The following is a 21737-nucleotide window of genomic DNA, read 5'->3' as shown; positions in this document are numbered from 1 at the left end:
TACCTCAGACCGGACATTGAATGTTCCTTTTTGAGTAGATGATCACATACCGGACATTGAATGTTCCTTTATCATCAGATAACCACGGAAAGGACATTGAATGTTCATTTATTAGTAAATGACCACAAACCGGACATTGATTGTTCCTTTAGTAGATGACCTTAGACCTGATACCGAATGCTCTTCATCAGTAGATGACCATATATTGAACAGTAAATGCACCTTTATCGGTAGATGACCACAGACCGCCCATTGAATGCTCCTTTTTCAGTAGATGACCACAGACTAGACATTGTATTTCCATTTATCAGCAGATGACCTCAGAATAGATATTGAATGCTCCTTTATCAGTAGATGACCTCAGAACGGATATTGAATGCTCCTTTATCAGTAGATGACTACAGACCAGACATTGAATGTTAATTTATCAGCAGATGACCTCAGAACGGATATGGAATGCTCCTTTATCAGCAGATGACCATAGACAGGACATTGTATGTTCCTTTATTAGTAGATGACCACAAACCAGACATTGAATGTTCCTTTATCAGTAGATGACCACAGACTTTACAGTAAATGCACCTTTATCAGTGGATGACCACAGGCTGGACATTGAATGCTCCTTCATCAGTAGATGACCTCAGATTGGACATTGAATGCTCCTTCGACAATAAATGACCTCAGAAGTTTAATCAGTTGATGTCTATAGACCAGACATTGAGATCCTTAAACAGTAGATAACCAAAGACCGGACATTGAATGCTCCTTCATCAGTAGATGACCTGACTTGACATGGAATGTTCCTTTATCAACAGTAAACTACAGACCTGACATTGAAGGCCCTTTTATCGGTGGATGACCACAGATTTCAAATATATAGACTTTTTATTTTAGGTCTTGAGCAAAGCCTTCAAGGAATGAAATGGCCGATATCAGGAAGCAATAGACTGCAGTCACCTGCCGTTCTATAACCCTCTTAACACCTCAAACTGTTGATAGCACAGATCGATTGTCAGTAGTCAGATGTTCAGACAACGAGGAGGATTTAGTGCAGGTGCACTGCTCCTCTACCAGCGAGTGACATCTGCGGAGGAAAGTGAAAATGAATGTAATCGTCCTTCTCTATTGGGGCGTGGAAAGAAAAGAGCGCGAAATGTGCTGAAGCCTCGGTGTGACACGGCGGAGTCTGCAGGTCAGTGCCTGGAGGGTGCAGGTAAAGCCAAGAAAACACAATTCACATCCACATTCTCCGCAGCCTCATAGTGAAGTGTCCCCTGTGCTGCCCCCCCCCTATTACAGCCACCAAAGACCGGCGCCCACTCTGGGGGACCCAGGCCCTGAGGGCAATGTAAAGATGGCGACACCGAGACAAATCAGAGGAGGGAGGTAGAGTCAGATACATGGAGACATGTACCGTGCGGGTCTGGGGACCACTAAGGGGAGAAACAGAATTAGCAGAAACTTCTCTACATCCCTGAACCCCAGCAGCTGAGGGTAGGGATTCTGTCTGCAATCTACATAAACTAGGAGAGGTAGTCAAGGGTGTTACATAGGACTGCAGGTGACATCTACTACATTATCTGTACTCAGAGAGTTATCACTGTGTTATCTGTGGTGTTACATAGGACTGCAGGTGACATCTACTACATTATCTGTACTCAGAGAGTTATCACTGTGTTATCTGTGGTGTTACATAGGACTGCAGGTGAGATCTACTACATTATCTGTACTCAGAGAGTTATCACTGTGTTATCTGTGGTGTTACATAGGACTGCAGGTGACATCTACTACATTATCTGTACTCAGAGAGATATCACTGTGTTATCTGTGGTGTTACATAGGACTGCAGGTGACATCTACTACATTATCTGTACTCAGAGAGGTATCACTGTGTTATCTGTGGTGTTACATAGGACTGCAGGTGACAACTACTACATTATCTGTACTCAGAGAGTTATCACTGTGTTATCTGTGGTGTTACATAGGACTGCAGGTGACATCTACTACATTATCTGTACTCAGAGAGATATCACTGTGTTATCTGTGCTGTTACATAGGACTGCAGGTGACATCTACTACATTATCTGTACTCAGAGAGATATCACTGTGTTATCTGTGGTGTTACATAGGACTGCAGGTGACATCTACTACATTATCTGTACTCAGAGAGTTATCACTGTGTTATCTGTGGTGTTACATAGGACTGCAGGTGAGATCTACTACATTATCTGTACTCAGAGAGTTATCACTGTGTTATCTGTGGTGTTACATAGGACTGCAGGTGAGATCTACTACATTATCTGTACTCAGAGAGTTATCACTGTGTTATCTGTGGTGTTACATAGGACTGCAGGTGACATCTACTACATTATCTGTACTCAGAGAGATATCACTGTGTTATCTGTGGTGTTACATAGGACTGCAGGTGACATCTACTACATTATCTGTACTCAGAGTTATCACTGTGTTATCTGTGGTGTTACATAGGACTGCAGGTGACATCTACTACATTATCTGTAGTCAGATAGTTATCACTGTGTTATCTGTGGTGTTACATAGGACTGCAGGTGACATCTACTACATTATCTGTACTCAGAGAGTTATCACTGTGTTATCTGTGGTGTTACATAGGACTGCAGGTGACATCTCCTACATTATCTGTACTCAGAGAGTTATCACCGTTTTATCTGTGGTGTTACATAGGACTGCAGGTGACATCTACTACATTATCTGTACTCAGAGAGTTATCACTGTGTTATCTGTGTAGTTACATAGGACTGCAGGTGACATCTACTACATTATCTGTATTCAGAGAGTTATCACTGTGCTATCTGTGGTGTTACATAGGACTGCAGTTGACACATACTACATTATCTGTACTCAGAGAGTTATCACTGTGTTATCTGTGGTGTTACATAGGACTGCAGGTGACATCTACTACATTATCTGTACTCAGAGAGTTATCACTGTGTTATCTGTGGTGTTACATAGGACTGCAGGTGAGATCTACTACATTATCTGTACTCAGAGAGTTATCACTGTGTTATCTGTGGTGTTACATAGGACTGCAGGTGAGATCTACTACATTATCTGTACTCAGAGAGTTATCACTGTGTTATCTGTGGTGTTACATAGGACTGCAGGTGACATCTACTACATTATCTGTACTCAGAGTTATCACTGTGTTATCTGTGGTGTTACATAGGACTGCAGGTGACATCTACTACATTATCTGTAGTCAGATAGTTATCACTGTGTTATCTGTGGTGTTACATAGGACTGCAGGTGACATCTACTACATTATCTGTACTCAGAGAGTTATCACTGTGTTATCTGTGGTGTTACATAGGACTGCAGGTGACATCTCCTACATTATCTGTACTCAGAGAGTTATCACCGTTTTATCTGTGGTGTTACATAGGACTGCAGGTGACATCTACTACATTATCTGTACTCAGAGAGTTATCACTGTGTTATCTGTGTAGTTACATAGGACTGCAGGTGACATCTACTACATTATCTGTATTCAGAGAGTTATCACTGTGCTATCTGTGGTGTTACATAGGACTGCAGTTGACACATACTACATTATCTGTACTCAGAGAGTTATCACTGTGTTATCTGTGGTGTTACATAGGACTGCAGGTGACATCTACTACATTATCTGTACTCAGAGAGTTATCACTGTGTTATCTGTGGTGTTACATAGGACTGCAGGTGACATCTACTACATTATCTGTACTGAGAGAGTTATGACTGTGTTATCTGTGGTGTTACATAGGACTGCAGGTGACATCTACTACATTATCTGTACTCAGGGAGTTATCACTGTGTTATCTGTGGTGTTACATAGGACTGCAGGTGACATCTACTACATTATCTGTACTCAGAGAGATATCACTGTGTTATCTGTGGTGTTACATAGGACTGCAGGTGACATCTACTACATTATCTGTACTCAGAGAGTTATCACTGTGTTATCTGTGGTGTTACATAGGACTGCAGGTGACATCTCCTACATTATCTGTACTCAGAGAGTTATCACTGTGTTATCTGTGGCGTTACATAGGACTGCAGGTGACATCTACTACATTATCTGTACTCAGAGAGTAATCACTGTGTTATCTGTGGTGTTACATAGGACTGCAGGTGACATCTACTACATTATCTGTACTCAGAGAGTTATCACTGTGTTATCTGTGGTGTTACATAGGACTGCAGGTGAGATCTACTACATTATCTGTACTCAGAGAGTTATCACTGTGTTATCTGTGGTGTTACATAGGACTGCAGGTGACATCTACTACATTATCTGTACTCAGAGAGTTATCACTGTGTTATCTGTGGTGTTACATAGGACTGCAGGTGACATCTCCTACATTATCTGTACTCAGAGAGTTATCACTGTGTTATCTGTGGCGTTACATAGGACTGCAGGTGACATCTACTACATTATCTGTACTCAGAGAGATATCACTGTGTTATCTGTGGTGTTACATAGGACTGCAGGTGACATCTACTACATTATCTGTACTCAGAGAGTTATCACTGTGTTATCTGTGGTGTTACATAGGACTGCAGGTGACATCTACTACATTATCTGTACTCAGAGAGTTATCACTGTGTTATCTGTGGTGTTACATAGGACTGCAGGTGACATCTACTACATTATCTGTACTCAGAGAGTTATCACTGTGTTATCTGTGGTGTTACATAGGACTGCAGATGACATCTACTACATTATCTGTACTCAGAGTTATCACTGTGTTATCTGTGGTGTTACATAGGACTGCAGATGACATCTACTACATTATCTGTACTCAGAGAGTTATCACTGTGTTATCTGTGGTGTTACATAGGACTGCAGATGACATCTACTACATTATCTGTACTCAGAGAGTTATCACTGTGTTATCTGTGGTGTTACATAGGACTGCAGATGACATCTACTACATTATCTGTACTCAGAGAGTTATCACTGTGTTATCTGTGGTGTTACATAGGACTGCTGTCACTGCACTCTCTAGTGGAATGTATTGTGTGTTATTTTGCAGCTTATTATTCTGGAGACCCCTCTGACAGATGAAGCGTTTCCGTCCTGTGATGCTGATTTTTTGCCCATCAGGTGAGTGATTCTTCTTCTTATCTCTTGTCTCCCCATCTCCTGTACCGCAGGTTTTCTTCTCTTTTACCTGATATCATGTAGCCATACGATAGGACAGCCTATGTGCTCGTCTTGTAGGGTCTTCGTCACCTTGGGGACCTCCCTAAAGATAGCGACTCCTCGTATTTGAAGCTGAGATGGATGGAATGTAACTGACTCACGTTTCTGCTCTGGTAATGGACCTTCTTCAGGTGGATTTATATAATTAAATCTAAAAAAGAAGAAAATAGATCTCATATCTTAAAACAGTGGTGCAAACACATGTAATAAATAGTCACTAATTACTGGCAGAAGTATATATGGTCATGATGTGAACATGATATTAAAAGATGTAAAAATACCTGGTGTAAAAATCATTTTTGCAATTGGATTCAATTAAAAATGGTGCTCTGTTTGGCTTTTAGCTTCCCCGCACATTGAGCTTTGATGTGGTCATAAATGAGTTGAGAGGTGCTAAAAATAAAATACAAACTCTCCCATTGGACCCTCATAATGAGCTCACTGATGGATTCTCAGTTTAATCATTCTGTAGCCAGCAATAGGCAGTGTGATACCGAGGGTTAAGAAGGCAAATGGTTCAAAGTATTTAATGTAACCCAATTACAAAAAATATTTTTAACCAAAAATTACATGGATGTAGGTAAGAAAAAAAAAAACTGACACCAAGAGATGTCTTGGACTGTCCCGCCGGGCAGCAGGAAAATCCTCCAGTAGGCCGCTCCTGTGAAGCAGTACTAATGAGTAGTGCTATTTCACTGGATTTACAACTTGCAAAAAAAGGTAAAATCTACTTATTCATTAAAGATGCTAGCCAAATGAATATTACATAGAAGCAAAAGTAAATTTGCATACTAGGGTCAGGTTATAGTTGAACAGTGGGCCCCGATAATCAATATTATTGGTGACCCTTTGCCAATCCAATCTGACGCTGACCACCCCCGTAATGGAAATAATCAGAAATCCATATTTCAGTTCTCAATTTTTTGCCATCAGGTGGCGCTCAAGGTCCATAGTGAAGATTACTGTATTAATACTGTGACTGGACTTTATTGAGTGTGGGAAAGAAACAATGTAGTAGAGGAGAAACAATGTAGTAGAGGAGAAACAATGTAGTAGAGGAGAAGCAATGTAGTAGAGGAGAAACAATGTAGTAGAGGAGAAACAATGTAGTAGAGGAGAAACAATGTTGTAGAGGAGAAACAATGTAGTAGAGAAGAAACAATGTAGTAGAAGAGAAACAATGTAGTAAAGGAGAAACAATGTAGTAAAGGAGAAACAATGTAGTAGAGGAGAAACAATGTAGTAGAGGAGAAACAATATAGTAGAGGAGAAACAATGTAGTAAAGGAGAAACAATGTAGTAGAGAAGAAACAATGTAGTAAAGGAGAAACAATGTAGTAAAGGAGAAACAATGTAGTAGAGGAGAAACAATGTAGTAGAGGAGAAACAATGTAGTAAAGGAGAAACAATGTAATAGAGAAGAAACAATATAGTAGAGGAGAAACAATGTAGTAAAGGAGAAACAATGTAGTAAAGGAGAAACAATGTAGTAAAGGAGAAACAATGTAATAGAGAAGAAACAATGTAGTAAAGGAGAAATAATGTAGTAGAGGAGAAACAATGTAGTAGAGGAGAAACAATGTAGTAAAGGAGAAACAATGTAGTAAAGGAGAAACAATGTAATAGAGAAGAAACAATATAGTAGAGGAGAAACAATGTAGTAAAGGAGAAACAATGTAGTAGAGGAGAAACAATGTAGTAGAGGAGAAACAATGTAGTAGAGGAGGCCACATATCAGCATAGGGAAAAAGCTAAATTTACAGCCGTATACTGTACTCGGAGGCAGTAATTAACCTCTGTTAGTGTTTTTTTATGGATTTTTGTTGAGTTTTTATTGCAATATGGCTGCTGATATTATATAGCACCATTAGGTTTTAGGGTTTACAGTTTGTCAAAATATCAAAAAGATTACGTTTTTAATATTCCAAATATTGATCAATGGCAGTGACTGTAACAGCACAATGTCGGGGAAAATAAGTGAAAAAACAGCATAAAAATAAGTGTGAATCAGGAGCGGTAAACGCCTCCGCTGTCCAATGATCACAAATGGAGCCACAACCTTCTCATCAAATATTAGCCTTCCCTATTAAACAGCACCTGGCCAGTCCTATCGCAGTGTACACCTAAGAGAAGGTGATTTTTCCAATGCTAGTTCATCACTTCCTTAGCGAAATATTTTTTTTTCTTACACTAATTAAGTTCCCATAAAGTTCTTATTAATTTTACAGTATTAAAGGTTTTTTTTTCCCCATTTTCAGAAATGGAAATGTCGGACAGAGCTTGTGAATACAAGCAGATCTGCAATTTACTGCTCATTAAAATTTTTAGCCATTCTTGAGATATTGACAATTTTCTTTGGTTACAGCTGGTTGCCTTGGAAACCGACGACCGCTCCTAGACAACAGAACATGCAGAAGGTTTACAAACAATTCTCTATAGAACTTGTAAGCTCTGGTTTTGAAGCTGGCCAGGATTTCTGAAACACAATGTTAACTCCTAATCCCAGCCAGCATTACCGCACTGCTTAGAATATAGGTGGCAGCGGTGGTCGGTCTCCTAGGCAACAAGCTTAAATCTAAAGAAAATGTTAATATCTCAAGAATGGATGCAAATTTTAACAAATAGTAAATTGCAAAAATGCTTCTTTTTAGAAGCTCTATCCAACAATATCCATTCATGAAGATGTGAATAATCCTTTTAAATACAGTTATCTTCCCTGAGTACATGAAGTGACGCTCGTTACTTTTGATTCTAGAAAGATGATTGATTTTTTTTTACACGTTCCTTCCCTCTGATCTTTAGTGAACTTCACTTCTCCGCCTGATGGCCCCCCGGATCGGCACGTAGCGCACCGGCGTCTGAAGAAAAATACCTGTTTAGACCATTTTTATATTTGTCTCTGTGCACATTGTATTAATAGGATGTTGGTATATTGCCGTTTGTAGGTGGATTGTAGGATTTGTCGTTTTACCCATTTTTATCATCGTTTGATATTTAAATATATTTAAATATTTAAATACTTGTTCACACTCTGACTCCTATAATATAAATGTATCTGAGGAAGGCGCTATTCTGGAGCAGAAACGGATTCAGGTCTGGGGAACGGGCGGCCAGTCCATAGCTTCAATGCCTTCATCTTGCAGAACTGCTGACACACTCCAGCCACATGAGGTCTGGCATTGTCCTGCATTAGGAGGAACCCAGGGCCAACCGCACCAGCATATGGTCTCACAAGGGGTCTGAGGATCTCATCTCGGTAACCAATGGCAGTCCGGCTACCTCAGGCGAGCACATGGAGGGCTGTGCAGCCCTCCAAAGAAATGCCACCTCACAGATCGCTCTCCACGGCGTCTCCAGACTCTGTCACGTCTGTCACATGTGCTCAGTGTGAACCTGCTTTCATCTGTGAAGAGCACAGGGCGCCAGTGGCCACTTTGCCAATCCTGGTGTTCTGTGGGAAATGCCAAGCGTCCTGCACGGTGTTGGGCTGTGAGCACAACCCCCATCTGTGGACGTCGGGCCCTCATACCACCCTCATGGAGTCGGTTTCCAACCGTTTGTGCAGACACATGCACATTTGTGGCCTGCTGGAGGTCATTTTGCAGGGCTCTGGCACTGCTCCTCCTGTTCCTCCTTGCACAAAGGTGGAGGTAGCGGTCCTGCTGCTGGGTTGTTGCCCTCCTATGGCCCCCTCCACGTCTCCTGGTGTACTGGCCTGTCTCCTGGTAGTGCCTCCAGCCTCTGGACACTACGCTGACAGACACAGCCAACCTTCTTGCCACAGCTCGCACTGATGTGCCATCCTGGATGAGCTGAACTACCTGAGCAACTTCTGTGGGTTGTAGAGTCCGCCTCATGCTACCACGAGTGTGAAAGCACAACCAACATTCAAAAGTGACCAAAACATCAGCCAGAAAGCATTGGTACTGAGATGTGGTCTGTGGTCCCCACCTGCAGAACCACTCCTTTATTGAGGGTGTCTTGATAATTGCCAATAATTTCCATCTATTGTCTATTCCATTTGCACAGCAGCAGGTGAAATTGATTGTCAATCAGTGTTGCTTCCTAAGTGGACAGTTTGATTTCACAGAAGTTTGATTTACTTGGAGTTATATTCTGTTGTTTAAGTCTTCCCTTTATTTTTTTGAGCAGTATATATACAGGGTGGGCCATTTATATGGATACACCTAAATTAAATGGGATTGGTTGGTGATATCAACTTCCTGTTTGTGGCACATTAGTATATGGGAGGGGGGAAAACTTTTCCAGATGGGTGGTGACCATGGCGGCCATTTTGAAGTCGGCCATTTTGGATCCAACTTTATTTTTTTCAATGGGAACAGGGGTGTAGCGTCGGCGGGGACGCTGTTCCCCTCACCTCTCCGCTCTGTGCCCGGCGTCTTCCTCCCGCTCTGCTGGCAGCGCGCGCTGCTTCCCGGCCACGGTGCTTAGGGCGCGCGCGCGCGCGCTCCCCCTCTCTTAAAGGGGCCGCGCGCGCCGTCCTAAGGAGTCCCCGGCCAGTGGCCGGAGGACTTCACCATATATAAGGCACCTCCTCCAAAATGGAGGTGCCCGAGCAATGTTGTTGCAAAGCCTTCACTCTGCTTCAGCCCTCAGGTCCTGTTTCCAGTTACCTGCCAGTCACCTGCCAGATTCCTGCCAGTCACCTGACAGATTCCTGCCTGTTACCTGCCAGTCACCTGCCTGATTCCTGCCTGTTACCTGCCAGTCACCTGCCAGATTCCTGCTTGATACCTGCCAGATATCCGTTTACCTGCTTGCAAGCCTGCGGTCCGACGGTCTGCCTTCCGACACCTGTCAGTCTGTCTATGGACCAGCCTGCCCGCTCACCTGGGAGCGCTCATCTGCTACCTGCCTGCTAGCCTACCTGGCGGCTCCGCCGTCACTTGCCGTGACCACCTGCCTGTCCAGAGACTCTCGCCTGCTCACCTAGGAGCGCTCACCTGCTACCTGCCTGCTAGCCTACCTGGAGGCTCTGCCGTCACTAGCCGTGACCACCTGCCTGTCCAGAGACTGTCCCTGTCACTTGCCGTGAGTACCCGTCCTTCTACCCAGAGACTGTCCCTGTCACTTGCCGTGACTACCTGCCCTTCTACCCAGAGACTGTCCCTGTCACTTGCCGTGACTACCTGCCCTTCTACCCAGAGACTGTCCCTGTCACTTGCCGTGATTACCTGCCCATCTTCCCTGGGAGCCACCCGCTTCCTTACAAGGACCGCCCCCTTGTATAGTTGCTCAGAGGTTCCGCCTCCCAGACCCGTTACAGTTTGCTCGGGCCATGGAATCCGGTGGCACCCAAGCTCCCTCGCTCTCGGACCTATGTCATGAACTGTCCCGTCAGAGGTCCCAACAGGAGTCCATCCTGAGTCACCTGCGGAGTGTCAACTCTCGCCTGGACACTCTGTCTGCTCCACCTGCAACCACCGCTAGTGTCATGACTCGCAACCCGGCAGCGCCGCTGCCCACCAATACCATGGTATCCTGTCCCGGACCCCGGTTTTCTGCACCTCCTCGTTTCGGAGGTGACTTCGCTCAAGCTCGGGGCTTCATAAACCAGTGCACCCTGCACTTTGAACTCTTGTCCCACCAGTTTATCTCCGACCGGTCCAAAGTAGCCTTTATCATGTCCCACCTCACGGGGGAGGCTCTGGCTTGGCTAAATCCTCTGTGGGAGAGAGGAGATCCCCTGGTGTCCGACCTGCTAGCCTTTCTCACGGCTTTCCGGAAAGTCTTCGACGAACCCGGACGGAAGACCTCATCCGCATAGTCTCTGCTACGCCTCCGTCAAGGAGATCTCACCGTGGGCCAATATGCCATACGGTTCCGTACCCTTGCTTCGGAGCTGGCCTGGGATAACGACGCTCTGGTGTCTGTCTTCTGGGAGGGTCTGTCCGGCCGTATTAAAGATGAACTCGCCGGTCGGGACATTCCTACCACTCTCGACGACTTAATAACACTTGCCACCCGGATTGACATCCGATTCCAGGAGCGCGCCAGAGAGGTTACCCGTGAGAGGAGGTTTCCACGTCTAGCCCCCACCTTCCAGAAACCCGTCACTCCCTCCTTTACTCCCCAGGCACACTCACCTGAGCCTATGCAGGTCGACCAGACCAAGATGGTCAAAACCCGTCAAGACTTACGCCGTGCCGAGGGGAGCTGCTTCTACTGTGGCAGTAAGGAGAACCGGATCCGTTCCTGCCCAGAGAGGTCGGGAAACGCCTGTGTCTAGGATCGCTCAGAGAGGTCATCCTAGACAAGAGTAAACCCTCTCCATCTCTGATGCTGTCAGTCTCTATCACCTGCGGAGAGAACCGCTGTTTCGAATTGGCTCAACTTGACTCAGGAGCTGCTGGAAATCTCATTTCTCAGTCTCTGGTAGAGAAATACCGCATTCCCACCAAACCTCTGGCCGTACCTTTATCTGTCGCCGCCGTGGATGGGGGCCTCTTACCACATCCCATCCAACTCATCACCGAATCCATAACTCTGCAGGTGGGAATGCTGCATTCTGAGAGCATCTCCTTTCATGTTCTGCCTGGACTCTCTCACACACTCTTGTTAGGCCTACCTTGGCTCCAGAAACATGCACCCGTGCTTGACTGGCAGACCGGAGAAGTCCTTCGCTGGGGACAGGACTGCCATAGGACTTGTCTAGTTCCCGTTCATCCTGCTCGTCGTTCTCCTACCCCAGTCAGTCTACCCGGTCTACCGGTTCCCTATTGGTCTTATGCGGATGTCTTCAATAAAAAAGAAGCAGAGACATTACCCCCTCATAGACCATACGATTGTCCAATCGACCTGATTCCCAGCTCTACTCCTCCCCGTGGGCGTATCTACCCTTTGTCCGCAGTGGAGACCCGGTCCATGTCTGAATATATTGAGGAGAATCTGGCCCGGGGATTTATCCGGAAATCTACCTCCCCGGCGGGAGCAGGCTTCTTCTTCGTCAAAAAGAAGGACGGCTCACTCCGTCCATGTATAGATTATAGAGGCCTTAACCAGATTACAGTGAAGAATAAATGCCCCCTCCCGCTCATTCCTGAATTATTTGACCGCCTGAGGGGGGCTAGAATCTTCACCAAACTGGATCTCCATGGGGCGTATAACCTGGTCCGTATCCGTCAGGGGAATGAGTGGAAGAGGGCATTCAACACCCGGGACGGCCACTATGAGTACCTTGTAATGCCCTTCGGTCTCTGTAACGCTCCTGCCGTCTTTCAAGAGTTGGTCAATGACATCTTCCGTGACCTTCTCTACTCCTGCGTGGTGGTGTACCTGGACGACATCTTGGTCTTCTCTCCGGACTTTCCTACTCACCGGAGGGATGTTCGTCAGGTCCTGCTCAGGCTCAGGCAGAACCACCTCTACGCTAAATATGAGAAGTGCCTCTTTGAGCAGACCTCTCTTCCATTTCTGGGCTACATAATCTCTCAGACCGGCCTACAAATGGATCCTGAGAAACTGTCTGCCATCCAGAAGTGGCCCCGACCAGAGGGGTTGAAGGCTATTCAGCGGTTCCTGGGCTTCGCCAACTATTACCGCCTCTTCGTACCGCACTTCTCTTCCCGGACTGCCCCTATCTCTGCGCTCACCCGTAAGGGTACTAATCCCAGAAGATGGCCACCCGAAGCTGAGGAGGCCTTTCTTTCCTTAAAACAGGCCTTCTCCTCCGCCCCGGTGCTGCATCGTCTGGACGGCAACAAACAATTCTTCCTAGAAGTTGACGCTTCCTCCTCCGGAGCCGGAGCGGTACTTACCCAAAAGTCATCTTCCGGGAGAATGGTAACCTGCGTTTTTTTCTCCAAACTCTTCTCCTCTTCTGAGCGCAACTATTCTATTGGAGACCGTGAATTGTTAGCCATTAAGCTGGCACTGGAGGAGTGGCGTTACCTGCTCGAGGGGGCTCTTCACCCGGTAATAATTTACACGGACCACAAGAACTTGGCTTACCTTCAGAGCGCCCAGAGACTTAACCCGCGCCAAGCCCGGTGGTCCTTGTTTTTTGCCCACTTTGATTTTGTTCTTCATTTTCGCCCGGCAGACAAAAACATCAAAGCTGACGCTTTGTCCCGATCCTTTCTGGTGACTGATCTAGAGGAGGAACCTAAGCACATCATTGATCCCGCCAGAGTAATGCAAGTGGCTCCCGTGAATCTAAATCGTCTCCCTCCCGGTAAGACGTTTGTAACTGTACCTGATCGGAAGAAGGTCCTACACTGGGGTCATTCGTCTAAGCTAGCTGGCCACGCCGGTCAGAAAAAGACCCTCCAGCTCATTACCCGGCATTACTGGTGGCCTACCCTGCACAAGGATGTAATAGACTTTGTTTCTGCCTGTGTGTCCTGCGCCCGCAACAAAGTTCCGAGACACCTGCCTGCCGGTCGCCTTTTTCCTCTTCCAGTACCTGCTGCCCCATGGCAGCATATTGCTATGGACTTTATAACGGATCTTCCTGTCTCTGCCGGTTGTATGGTCATTTGGGTGGTCGCTGATCGCTGCTCCAAGATGGCGCACTTCATTCCCCTGCCGGGTCTCCCGTCTGCACCCGAACTGGCTAAAGACTTTATCTGCCACATCTTCCGTCTCCATGGCCTGCCCCTCCACATCGTGTCAGATCGTGGGGTTCAGTTCACCTCACGCTTCTGGAGAGCCACATGTAAGTTGCTTGACGTCACTCTGGACTTCTCCGCTTACCATCCACAGTCCAATGGTCAAGTGGAGCGGATCAATCAGAACCTGACCAGTTACCTCCGGCACTTCGTTAATGCCCACCATTCAGACTGGGTGGATCTCCTACCATGGGCCGAGTTCTCTTACAATAATCACGAGAGCGAATCTTCCTCCAAATCCCCGTTTTTTGTAGTCTTCGGTCAGCATCCTCGGATCCCATTTCCCGTCTCCACCTCGGTGGACAATCCGGCTGCGGAATCTCTCGTTCGCGAATTCTCCTCCATTTGGGAGAGTACCCGATCCACACTCCTTCAGTCGTCCGAACGGATGAAAAAACACGCTGACAAGAAACGCCTGGATCCTCCACAATTCCGTCCTGGAGATAAAGTCTGGCTCTCGTCCAAATATGTCCGGCTCAAGATTCCCTCCTACAAGTTAGGGCCTCGGTTCATCGGCCCACTGGAAGTTATCAAACAGATCAACCCGGTGGCCTATAAATTAAAACTCCCGGCCAACTTACGGATCCCTAACTCCTTCCATGTATCTCTCCTCAAACCCGTGGTACTTAACTCTTTTTCCAAGTCTACAGGTACGCCTCCTGCTCCGGTTTCCGCTGAGAACGAGTTTGAGGTAGAGAACATTCTGGCCACCAAAAGGGTAAGAGGAAAAACCTTTTTTCTGGTAGATTGGAAGGGGTTTGGTCCTGAGGAGAGAACGTGGGAGCCCCGGGAGAACATCCATGCCCCTCTCATCCTTGATAAATTTCTCTCTGGCCTAAAAAAGGGGGGGCCTAAAGGGGGGGCGTACTGTAGCGTCGGCGTCCCTGCCTCCTGCTAGGCAGGGACGCTGTTCCCCTCACCTCTCCGCTCTGTGCCCGGCGTCTTCCTCCCGCTCTGCTGGCAGCGTGCGCTGCTTCCCGGCCACGGTGCTTAGGGCGCGCGCGCTCCCCCTCTCTTAAAGGGGCCGCGCGCGCCGTCCTAAGGAGTCCCCGGCCAGTGGCCGGAGGACTTCACCATATATAAGGCACCTCCTCCAAAATGGAGGTACCCGAGCAATGTTGTTGCAAAGTCTTCACTCTGCTTCAGCCTTCAGGTCCTGTTTCCAGTTACCTGCCAGTCACCTGCCAGATTCCTGCCTGTTACCTGCCAGTCACCTGACAGATTCCTGCCTGTTACCTGCCAGTCACCTGCCTGATTCCTGCCTGTTACCTGCCAGTCACCTGCCAGATTCCTGCTTGATACCTGCCAGATATCCGTTTACCTGCTTGCAAGCCTGCGGTCCGACGGTCTGCCTTCCGACACCTGTCAGTCTGTCTATGGACCAGCCTGCCCGCTCACCTGGGAGCGCTCGTCTGCTACCTGCCTGCTAGCCTACCTGGAGGCTCCGCCGTCACTTGCCGTGACCACCTGCCTGTCCAGAGACTCTTGTCTGCTCACCTGGGAGCGCTCATCTGCTACCTGCCTGCTAGCCTACCTGGAGGCTCTGCCGTCACTTGCCGTGACCACCTGCCTGTCCAGAGACTCCTGTCTGCTCACCTGGGAGCGCTCATCTGCTACCTGCCTGCTAGCCTACCTGGAGGCTCCACCGTCACTTGCCGTGACCACCTGCCTGTCCAGAGACTCTCGCCTGCTCACCTAGGAGCGCTCACCTGCTACCTGCCTGCTAGCCTACCTGGAGGCTCTGCCGTCACTAGCCGTGACCACCTGCCTGTCCAGAGACTGTCCCTGTCACTTGCCGTGAGTACCCGTCCTTCTACCCAGAGACTGTCCCTGTCACTTGCCGTGACTACCTGCCCTTCTACCCAGAGACTGTCCCTGTCACTTGCCGTGACTACCTGCCCTTCTACCCAGAGACTGTCCCTGTCACTTGCCGTGACTACCTGCCCTTCTACCCAGAGACTGTCCCTGTCACTTGCCGTGATTACCTGCCCGTCTTCCCTGGGAGCCACCCGCTTCCTTACAAGGACCGCCCCCTTGTATAGTTGCTCAGAGGTTCCGCCTCCCAGACCCGTTACAAGGGGTCATGTGACAAATCAAACTTATTGAGAAATTCATAAGAAAAACAATGGTGTGCTTGGTTTTAACATAACTTCATTCTTTCATGATTTTTTTGCAAGTTTATGACCACTTATAAAATGTGTTCAAAGTGCTGCCCATTGTGTTGGATTGTCAATGCGACCCTCTTCTCCCACTCTTGAAACTCTGATAGCAACGAACTTATAGTTCTCTTCCTTTCTGAAGAGACAATTTGCATATTTAATTTCCCAATGGCATTACGGTGAAATTGGTTCAGTTGTTTCCTGTTCACACTGGACCCCGATAGGACATCAGAGGGTGATCAGATATTTTTAAGATATCTAACCTGTACCGGGTCCCGCACATGACAGTGCTCATATTTGTTTTTCATCTTGGTGTATCACAGTCTCTCTCAGTTATTTCCATATTTCTCCTTGACTTCAGGTTACAACATCCTCTCTGATAAGTACTGTTGTAACATGTAAGATTGAGTCCAGGTCTGAAGTTTTGAGATTAAAAAAATTAGTTTTTAATAGATGAGTGATGTGGGCATGCTCTGTGTCCTGTGCAGAGGTCACTGTGCAGGGAGTGAGAGGAGGTGAGCTGTGACCTTAAGTATTCTCAGTGCTGGATCCGGTGTTTATCTTCCTGCCTTATAATACAGTTGTTGATGATAATGATATAATGGGTGACACGGCCCTCAGTGTACGCAGCACAAGCTGAGAAGTGACCGGAAGTGTAAGCCTGCTAGGAGGCAGCTGGTTGCAGGCTGATATAACATGGGTAGACTACCATTAATTATTATCCTTACATCTACAGTTCCTATGAGGCCAATGTGGCTCCATCCATGGGTTTTCTGAAATTTCGGTAGCTCATTTCAGTACTCTCTCCTTAAAGGGACGGTTCTCGGATCCTTACTTTCTCTGTGCGCCACTGTTTTACATAATGATTTAATCATATCAAACTGTATTGTAACAGGATATATTGACCCCAATCTCAAATAATGGATATCCAGAAGAAGATGAGAAGTATCCTGGATTGGGCGCTGGAGAATATAAGCAAAGAGTCACTAAAAAGGTTCAAAAGGGACCTGTCATCGCTCAGTGGACTAACCGGGTCTACGGGAATATCTTTGAGTACACTGGAAGAAAAAACGGCAACAGAGGTGGTTGACTTAATTATACGGTATTATACCATTGAAGAAGGACCCCGTATAACTGTAAAAGTTCTAAAGAAAATCAATGAACGTCAAGCCAGCGTTAACCTGCAGAAGGAGATTGCAGAAGGTAAGAATAACCTACGATTGCAGAAGGTAAGAATGACCTACGATTGCAGAAGGTAAGAATGACCACCTGTGTACGGCTGAGGAACATCTGGTGCCATGTCACCAGTTCTCTATTTTTTTCAGTAATTCATAGTAATTACATCCTATTATATACTGAGTGGCCCCCAATATCTGTACCATCAAATTGGTACAATCAATATAAGGCAAAGACAATGGAGAGAACTTAATTCTCTGTTTTCTTCCAAACCTTAGCCCACATACAATAATCCTCCCTGTGGACATCTAGCTGCTGGGATAAGTCAGGAAAAGTTGTTTTGTTTTTGTGTTTTTTTTACTGAGTTTCTGTACAATCTGGGTGTTGAAATATTTTCAACTTTCTAATAGCCCGGGCTAGAATATTGTCTTGTGAAGAGCCCTTGAAAGGTGGTGATAGTCCACCTCTTGGATTATGACTGATTGTCGAGATATATGACACTATTGGAGTAAACTGAAGTAAATACATTGATACATGTGGGCCACTGTGTCACTTAATGAGTAGCTAAACTTTTTATTTACTTATCGATCAGTCTTTATAAAAGTTATGAATCTTTAATGTACTCCATTACCTTATTTTGCTTCCATCTGTCAGTATTCCTGTTGCCTTTCTACAGTTTGACCACTAGTGGCTGCTATTATTCACCTTAATAATTGTGCAGCAATTTCACTCCTTACCACTGGAGGCGGTACTTCCACTCCTTACCACTGCACTTGCCCTTTACTAATATGAGAGATTCTGAACCTGCAGAATCCATCTTGTTTCCTGCTTGGGCCTACTTAAAGCCACATAGATCTCTACTTATTGAATATTGCGTCTAGCTGTTAGCCTAGTTTCAGTCTCCAGTTCCTGAACATTTTTACCCAGACTGTTCTCATTCATCTACGGATTGTTTCCTACAACTCCTTTGCTTTATCCAAGAACTTCTACTACCACTTGCTGTTCCTGCTTGTCTCCTTCGGCCATTGGTTTCCAGCAGTACTACGCCAGTATTGTAACACCATCTCTTACAAACACCCTCCTGAAAGTCCTGGTTACTCTACCCAGTTCATGTGTTTTTAGAAGCTGCTTTGAACTGCTGTTCTATCAAGAATCCATACTGAAGCATTATTTATAAACATACTCCCTGTGTGAGCTTCTGTGTTCCACTTCTCCATGTTCATACAGGGAAGGGTCTGCAAATAGTGTTTGTATGAGTGATAGTATAGTGATATTCTGGTAAAGCAGCAACTCAAAGCATATTCTAAAAGATCATGAACTAGGCAAATAAACAGCACTTTCGGTGTGGTGTTTGAGAGAGAAGGAGGCAAAATAAGTTAATGAGGAATATTAAAAAAAAATTAAAAACTTACAATTTCTAGAAGTTAATTAAATCAATGAAAAAAGGTGCTTTTAAAAATCAATAATCACGTGTTTTTTTTGTGGCACATACAGTGAACTTCTGATATTTTGTACATTTTGCTTTCTTTAGTATTTGTAAAGAAGTTAAGGGTTGAGAAGACACCAGCGAAGGGATCTGGTAAGGAAATTGCATACTTGATATGTATATAATGAAAATGTTGAACAATAAAGTGGAACAGCAAATGCTATGTACATAGTTATCAACAAGTAAAGCCGATCCATGACCCATCACCATAACACTGACCCCAGACCCTTGCACAATCACACTCCTCTAACAACAAAGGGCATATTTCCGCTGACATTGAGCTTATGGTTGAAGCCAATGATAGGAAACGTCATGAACTATAAGGAAAACCCAAAGGTGGTGGGATGCGATAAGGGATCCCAGTGCCATTATTTTCTTACAATTACTGACATATAGTTGACTCCTAACACGTCCTATTGTGAGTCAATAAGGTCATCATCACCCATTGTTGTTGTCCATCAGAATCGGCATTGGTATCGGCATCATGGCTTTCCTTACAAAGAGAATCCATGATGCAGATGCAAGGAGAGCCCAAAAAAATGTTACGCAGTTGTAGGATTTTTGCCACCATAGACAATAATGGCTGACTCCAATGATTATCAACCCACACTACAACAGTCTCAGTTACAGCTGAAGTCATGAAATATTGGTGAAATGTTGAGAGATTTCCCCTTTCCTCATCATCTTCTCTGTATCTCTTCCTGTAGCCGTCATGTTGAGAGATGCAACAAACAGAACTTCTTCTCGTCTACATCGTAGTCAACACCGGGGACAACAATATGGAAAAGAAAATTTTTTAAATTTTGAGGATTCATCTCAGAGTTCAGATGACTATCCTCGCCCAAAATCAACACAAATTAATGCAAGGAGGTCTCTAACCATGAGCGAAGCTGAGAATGAGGGTCAAGCTTCAAAGAAAACTAGAGGGTCTTCACCTTCCAGTCATTCAGGAAGAAGATATCAGCCCGATATACAACTGGTTAAACTGACGAACAACGACATCAAAATTATGGCTGAGAACCATGAGGGGAAGGCTTATAGATTTGCTTGTCTTCTGTTTAAACACTTTGTACCCTTTCACACGTACAAAATGTGGACCAAAACCACAAATTTTGATGGAACTGGAGGGAAATACGCCCTCCCAAGTAACTTACGAGACATTATATTAAAGGAGGTCAGGAGAAAATTTTCTCTGAAGCAAAAAGACAAAAGACTAATTAAAAATGCAATTAATGAACTCCTGAGAAAACCAAGGCAAAGTGGATGGTCAAAGCCAATATGAGTTTCACCCCAGACAATGGATAAACACTAGTGATTGGCGAGCACTAAAATGCTCGGGTGCTCGTTGCTCGGGTCGAACAAATCGCAATGCTTGGGTGCTCTATCCGAGCAACGAGCCCAATGTAAGTCAATGGAAAACTTGAGCATTTTTCCGGCGGCCCCCACGGAGGTCTGCAGGGGGCCTAAAAATTGCCCAAATTGATGGGAAATGACATGGGAACAACATGGGGAAGACCCATGGAAGCATCTCTGACTCCCAGGTCACTGCTGTGAACAATGTTGTCAGAGTATTACATCACTTTTCCGGACTCACAATAAACCATACAAAAACAAAATGAAAATAGAGGCGAGCAAACAATTTTCAAGGGCTGGCCGAAACAGCTTAATGACCCGGACATAGCTGATAAGATCCTACAAGGATGGGCAACAATGAAAAAAAACGTGATTGATGAGGCATGGAGAGATACCCAATTTAGGATTATTCATAGAGCCATTTATGGGATCAATGTCCCGATTCGGGGGGGAGGGTGGAATCCGACGGAGGCCCTGCCCGAAATGTCAAGAAGATAATACTGACATGTTTCACGGGTTATGGAGATGTAAAACAATTCAAATTTTTTGGAAGAGTATTAGGAGTCTGGTTAAGAGGATCTGGGGGGGAAATTGGGCATTAGATCCATTCTTCTGGATTTTTCATTACAGAGGAGAAGGGTTTGAAGGGGAGGATATAGGTCAACGGGGACGCAGACACACCCTAATACACAGTATCATGATCTTGGCAAAAAAAATGCATTCTACGAAATTGGATATCGGCGAAGGCTCCCTCCGTGAAGGAAGTGGTGTCCAACCTAAAACAGAAAAATTGGAGGCAGAAAGGCATAAGACCAAACTGACCGGGAAATTCTTTGAAAAGTGGAGACAATTCCTAGAAAGGAAATTCTCACAAAAAGAAATCGTGGGAGTGGTTCAGCCATTTGCTCATTCCGAGTGGTACTTATTAAACGACATTCAAGGCACTTTGGGGATCTTGAAGGTCTATTTAGGTGGTTCCGGGACACTTGTAACCATGTAACATGGGCAATAGGGCGGACAAAAATTAAAAAGAACAGAGTTGCTTGGTTAGATGAGAGTTTTATTTCAGGTATGGAAGACTTTATACATTACATAAATTGCTGCATTTTGGGAGGGGAGAAGGGTAGGGGGGATTTTATATCTTTGAGTATTCATGTAAAGCTTTGATGTGAAATCTTTGTACTCATGCTTTATCCAAATGTTAAAGCCTTTAATAAAAATGATTGTTCAAAAAAAAATGAAAATAGATTTTCCTGGAAAAAATGTTAAGGAGCATCCTTTCCAGGGTAATGACTTGCATATAAGGCAAAATAAATACCCCCTGTTCACACTTAGCGTTCTTGATGTGTTTTTGCACTTTTTGCATTGTTTTCAACAGTGAAAAATTCATTCACCAGTAAATGTAATTTTAACATTTTACAACTTTATCTGGCAATGTGGTGTGTGAGGCATGATCAGACACATCCTGTTTATATGAAGGAGGGTGTTAGGCCGGTACGCAGGAGAATGGCTCTCTCGCGGCGTCCGGCCAGGCCCTTTCCTGCTGGTCAGTAATTGTCAGCATTTAGGTTCTGTTCTAGGGATTCTAAGTGTGGCTTCTGCTCATGTTCCACTAAGCCATGCCCCCTTGCAGTCATGTGCCGCCAAGCCACGCCCCCTTGCGGTCATGTGCCACTAAGCCATGCCACCTTGCGGTCATGTGCCGCTAA

At 45.4% G+C, this 21737-nt stretch overlaps 1 protein-coding gene across 4 annotated transcripts; it reads left to right on the top strand.

The window, feature by feature from the left end:
• The first annotated feature begins 973 nt into the window (after positions 1-973).
• On the top strand, positions 974-21139 carry LOC141162604 (uncharacterized). 4 transcript variants are annotated; one of them, XM_073648871.1, is made up of 6 exons: positions 974-1192; positions 5055-5125; positions 5243-5337; positions 16909-17216; positions 18721-18768; positions 19383-21139. In XM_073648871.1, the coding sequence occupies exons 4-6, from the start codon at positions 16934-16936 to the stop codon at positions 19955-19957; spliced, it is 906 nt and encodes a 301-aa protein (XP_073504972.1). In that variant the 5' UTR covers positions 974-1192; positions 5055-5125; positions 5243-5337; positions 16909-16933; the 3' UTR covers positions 19958-21139. The 4 variants fall into 4 exon arrangements, with proteins under 4 accessions (XP_073504972.1, XP_073504970.1, XP_073504973.1 ...); XM_073648872.1 differs by having other exon boundaries at positions 1125-1213; XM_073648869.1 differs by lacking the exon at positions 5243-5337 and having other exon boundaries at positions 976-1192.
• Positions 21140-21737: the final 598 nt, after the last annotated feature.

This window comes from Phyllobates terribilis, unplaced genomic scaffold (genome assembly GCF_046119375.1).
Source record: "Phyllobates terribilis strain yellow unplaced genomic scaffold, ASM4611937v1 Scaffold_9__5_contigs__length_417890890, whole genome shotgun sequence".
Classification (NCBI taxonomy): Eukaryota; Metazoa; Chordata; class Amphibia; order Anura; family Dendrobatidae; genus Phyllobates; species Phyllobates terribilis.
The sequence above is the reverse complement of the archived record's forward strand: the minus strand, read 5'-3'. Positions and strand labels throughout refer to the sequence as shown.